This window comes from Buceros rhinoceros, unplaced genomic scaffold (assembly GCF_000710305.1).
Source record: "Buceros rhinoceros silvestris isolate BGI_N320 unplaced genomic scaffold, ASM71030v1 scaffold23144, whole genome shotgun sequence".
NCBI lineage: Eukaryota > Metazoa > Chordata > Aves > Bucerotiformes > Bucerotidae > Buceros > Buceros rhinoceros.
Genome location: NW_010410347.1, coordinates 8,049 through 13,438, shown reverse-complemented (window position 1 = coordinate 13,438; position 5,390 = coordinate 8,049). Strand labels below are relative to the sequence as shown.

At 48.4% G+C, this 5,390-nt stretch overlaps 1 protein-coding gene across 1 annotated transcript in view; it reads left to right on the top strand.

The window, feature by feature from the left end:
* Positions 1 to 2,884: 2,884 nt before the first annotated feature.
* RSPRY1 (ring finger and SPRY domain containing 1) overlaps positions 2,885 to 5,390 on the top strand; it is a gene marked incomplete at its 3' end in the record, with an annotated part of 9,772 nt that continues 7,266 nt past the window's right edge. Inside the window, exon 1 of the mRNA XM_010135593.1 lies at positions 2,885 to 3,231. Coding sequence (XP_010133895.1) covers positions 2,885 to 3,231 — 347 coding nt within the window. The remainder of the gene's footprint in view (positions 3,232 to 5,390) is intronic.

Sequence of the window (5,390 nt, the reverse complement as noted above, 5' to 3'; positions counted from 1 at the left end):
CCCCGCTTGAGTGATGTTACTGCTCCCCTTCTTCCTCCTGCCAGCAGCGCTTTCAGGGGAGCAGTCAGTTGCTGCCCAGCGCTTGGTGCTCTGCTGCCTGGCATGCAGAGGCTGTAAGAGATGTCAGGATTTCTGCAGCTGTGTCTCGTCCGACAGCTGGGAGGTGGCAAACTGCTTGTTGAACATAGCTGGAAGTAACAGCCTGGCTGGATGTCGCGGTGGGTGTAGGGAGGAGGTGGGGTACCTCTGCCTGAAAGGCAGTTTCCAAGTGAATTGTTCTTTCTCTTCTCCTGTCTGCAGGGACTCTTGGGTGTAATTCCTGAAAGTGAAAGTGGAGTCAGCTCTAATGGCTCCCTGCCCACGATAAAGGCTTACGGAGAGCTGCTCTTCCGGGTACAACTGCGTCTGCGCCCCGACAAAGTACAGTCTGCCTCGGTTACAGCGCCTTGTGCGTGCCCAGCGGGTCCTCAGCCAAACCTTCCGACGGGTGAGTTGATTGTAATCACTTGGTTTAATCATGCCTTAAGTTGTCAGCCAGAAAACACTGGGTTGCAGTAATCAGTTTCAGTCTTGATTTATGTCTAATTTTGCTGCCTTAGGTAGGTTCTTTCTCATTGCTGATCCCCGAAATGTGGCTTTTTCCATACTGGCTGTGATGACAGGGTAGATTCACCATGTTAAGGTTTTTCTAAGTTACAGAATAGCTCAACTCAGATTCTAAATCTGTAGATTTTAGCGCGATGGTGCTAAAATGCCCTTAAATGATCTAGATTCATAAACACGTGTATTTTTTTCCTTAGGAATACATGTTTTGCATTCAATGTAAATAACTTCTAAAAAAAAAAAAACCTACCCCAGAAAACAAAGCCCCAAACCCACAAAACTCCACCCGCACCTCCCCCTGCATTGGAACCAGTTGTGATCTTACCCATTTCTAAGATCTATGCAGCCTGTGCTGGCACCTTAAAAAAAAAAAACCTACCCCAGAAAACAAAGCCCCAAACCCACAAAACTCCACCTGCACCTCCCCCTGCATTGGAACAGTTGTGATCTTACCCATTTCTAAGATCTATGCAGCCTGTGCTGGCACCTCGCGTTGGCTCTTTCTGTGCTGACTGAGGAGGAGGCAGCTGCCTTGGCTCAGAGGAAGGACTCCTGAGCCCGGTGTCCCACCTCGGCTTGTGGTCACACTGCTTGGAGAGCGAGGCAGGCATGGTGTGGTGCGGGCACCCTTTGAATGATCTGTGGGTTGACAATTTCTTGCAAGATCTCGACTTCTGTTGAAGTTTTTGCAACTAATATCCCTTGAGGGATTTTTTTTTTTTTTTGCCCTAGTTGGCCTTCAGTTAATTTCTTAGCAGTGAACTTCTCACTGTGCTAAAAGAAGAGAACACACTTCAAGCTCCAGAAGAGCTGGGAGAGCTGGTTTGCAGCGCTCTTCCAGTGGCAGCTGGGCATCCAGGGCTTGCTCCTCTGACCAGTGTCTGGCTTCCCCAGTTGTGCTGTGACCTTGTCCGCGGTGGCAGCGGGCCGATGGCGCGGCTGGCTCTGATGTAGAGGGCTTTTGTACTTGGGAGGGGGAACAGCCTTTGACTAACAGCTGCGTGTCTGCTGTTCAATTATTTAATAACAGTAGCGTAGTAATAACCTGTTATAGGATATTCACCGTAACTTCTTCCTTAAATGTTAAGCTTGATTCTTAAAAGAATAACATGTTTGTCTGAAAAGGTCCTTATTTCTTCTGTCACCCTCGAAGCGGTCAGGTGGTGAACTGATGTCTCCTGTGGGGCTTTGTTTTAGCTGAGACTGGAGGTAATGTGCTATAGGAGTGTGCCCTGTGGCTTGAGAGGGAACTCGTGATGAAATGAGGTGTGGAACCTTTTGGCTCTTGCTAGCCAAATGATTTGGAGGGACTAATCTAATCATCTGGAGGGACTGCCCTGCAATCCCAGTTGCCAGCGGGCCTCTGCTTCATCCAGACCGTTTGAATGAAGAACAAGAGTGACTAGTCCTCCTTCCCAAAGAGGGAAGTCTGGCTTGATGCTACATCTCAACAGGCATGCAGCCTGCGCAGACCGCACCCCGTCACAATCCCACTGAGATCTGGAGCCATTAAAGTGGCGTCTGTAATTCCCGCGTGTTTCGGGGCGGCATTTGGTGTTTCTTTGGGTGAGAATTCAGTTGACGTTGGCACGTTCCAAAAAGACGTGTTCATGTGCGGATGGACGCGACAGTTCTCTCTTGAATCTGTGGATGTTCAGACACGCTGTAACTGTCAGATTAGTCCGTTACGATTTTTGGCTGTTTCGCAGAGTCTGTCTGGAAATGACACTGCCTGTTCCTGGTGTGAAATGAGCACCTTCAGCGTACAGCCATTACGTGGGTGGCCTAAGCAGCGTGTCTCTAGGAAGGGTAAAGAACAAACGAAACTGCTTTGCCAGTACTTAAAGGGAGGCAGCGCGTGAGATTGAAGGACAGACTTGTTCCTCTGCATCCAAAGACTGTGGAAGAAATGGAAACAGTAGGTAGTGTAGGAAGCACTGGTGTGTGGGTGAGAGCTACTCACCTGGTGAATTCTTCCTCCTTTCCCCCTCCCACAACTGACTTCACGTACAAACTGTATGTTTCCTGGGTGCTTTATCCTCCAAGCCCAGTTCTGTTTACTGAAATAGGAATTCTTCTGTTGTTGATTAGAAGTAGTAACGCTGACTCTTGTTTTGGTTTGCTTTTTCAGGCCTCTGCCTGGATGACCAATGTGTGTTTTAACCGATTACACCGGAAGCTAAGTCTCCAACTTCCCATTCATTCCAGCTGGTAGCAACACTTATAATGCAAAAACATCACAGTTCAGGATCACGCAAACATCACTCTTAAAACTTTCTAGATGATTGTAGTTGCTTTGTTTGTGTTCTATGCTAGCAGAAGCCTTTTTCAAGGTTTACTGTTGACTCTAGAGCACCACGTTCCCCGTTTACTGGAAGCCTTGGAGGCTAGCAATATGGGGAACTCATGCGTCTGCCGTGATGACAGCGGAGCAGAAGACAACGTGGACTCTCAGAGTCGGCATACGGAGAACAGTAGAGCACACGCACCTGAGGCAAGAAGCCACCCAAGGGACCCTGTCCGTCCACCCAGGAGGGGTCGAGGGCCTCACGAACCACGAAGGAAAAAACAGAATGTCGATGGGCTGGTACTTGACACGCTGGCTGTCATTCGGACGTTAGTAGATAAGTAAGTACCTCCTCAGGGAATAATTCAACATGAATGAAAACGTTCTTGTCTCCTCTCAAACTATGGCTCCATCCTCTCGGCGATCTGCACCTGACCCTCTCTGAAGCAGCCGCGCGTTTCCATCTGGAGGCTTAGGCGAGGAGCCCCTTTCCTAGGTAACAGAAGGAGCTCCTGCGTGCCCAGGTACAGACTCTTCCAGGAGCTGAGAAGCTTTCTCACGGTTCCTGTATGGGCCTGTACCCAGGTGGGGTGAAGAGGGTGTGCTCAGTGTTTTGTACCTGGCATGGATACACAGCGTAGGAACCACTGACATTCCAGAGTCTGGGAACTTCTGACCAAAAATTTGGTGGTTCTCTGTTTTCGGGCTGTATCTACCTCTTTGGAAACGGTTAAGGAAAACTGAGAGCTTTGATCTTTGTCAGCTTGTGCAAACAGACTGAGGTTTTCTTTCCAGTTCAGTCTGACTCCTTTTTAAAGACTGCGTGTTGAGACTGTTCAGCTCATGATCCCAGGACCGCACTCCTCACGCGCTGAGAGCATCCACTGAGGGCGTGGGAGACATTTATGGATTCATCCTTATTGTTTCTGTTTTGTCTTGCTTTCTACAAATCTTTAAAAGGACCTTAAAAAGGATGGGTTAAGTCAGCTCATCGCCTTTTGGGTTAGGTGCAGGGCAGGAATTGGCAAGGTCAAAACAAAGAAAAACGCTGTTCCAGCCTCGCAGCTGGGGTTTGAGTTTAAGGTGGATGAGGCTCAGGATGAATGAGCCTTGACTGATAAACCTTCATCCTTCCCCTGGAACGTGCCTGCCAAGGAGCAGTTTGCCTTCCTGCTGCGTGAAAATACCAGGATGCACTTTTTTCCCTGAGCACTTAAATCTGTGCTGTTTGGGGTTCTTTAACAGGTTTTACTTTGTGGTCTGTCTTCAAATCATTAAGTTAAAATCATGGCACACTTCTGAAAGTCTCTCGCCAGTCTCGCATGCCTTCCCCTTTCCCCACGTTCAGCTCTTTAAGCTGTTTCACAACGCTTTTGGGCGTAGCTGATCCTTTTCCATGGGTCTGGCCGTCGGTTTTGTAATCTCATAAGCGCTTTCCTGCGCTGCTGAGGGACAATGAGCACAGTTATTTCACTGACCCTGGAGTCCTGGTTCTGACAAATCCCTGACGCTACTGTATTTTGTTGTTGTTATGCAGACTCCAGCGAAATGCTTGCTTAGACTCATGTAATCGCATAGGTTGGAAGGGACCTCTTGAAGTTCATCTGCTCCAGCCTCCGGCTTGCAGCCCAGGTCTGGTGGGAGCAGGTGGCGCAGGGGTTTATCCAGTCACGGTTGAACATCTTCACAATATAGATGCGCTCCACACCTTTGGGTCCCTGCTCCAGTTTGACCACCCCCATGGTTTATATAAATAAATATCTTTAAGAGTTGGGATTTACCATGTTCCATCACGCCCCTGTTGCCTCTTGTCCTGTTGCTGTGCACACCGAGACGTGCCTGACTCTGTCCTCTCTGCTCTTTCCCCTTAGGTAGTGGCAGACAGCAACAGGACTTCTCCTCCTTTCCACTCCTCCCCCCTTAAGGGTGAACAAAGCTGTTTTTCTTACCTTCTGCTTGTATGTCATGTTCTCCAGCCCTGAGCCATCTTGGAAGACCTTTGCTGGAGACACGTTCCCTTCTAGCAACGTCTGTCTTGTCCTGGGGAGCCCAAATGTGGGCTGTACTAGGCTACTGGTTTCCTGTATTTCATATTAAGGTGGTTGGTAGGACACGGCTAGCTTATAAACCAGGTTCTTGCAGATAAGACAAAGTCCTGTGGCTATGGGTATCAGAGGGGTCTGTTCATGAGGCGAGCTATCTAAATGTGTCTAAAAAAAGTTTAAGGAGACTTTCCACTAGACCTGAAGCTAACGATGGCCCATCTCAGACTCATAGGAATGCTCATGTGGAGGGAAAAATAATTCATGCCCAGAAATCTTGGGTTTCAGTGGGGGAGACTGCAGGAATAAGTATGTTCCATTGCCACCTGTTCCTCCTAGAGCCTCCTTTTTCATGTTTTTGAAAACGCCACAACTGAACTAAACGTTAGGGAAGCTGACAAATCTCTTCATGTCAAGAATAAAGGCAGACTAGAATGAAACCATCTAAATATAACAGC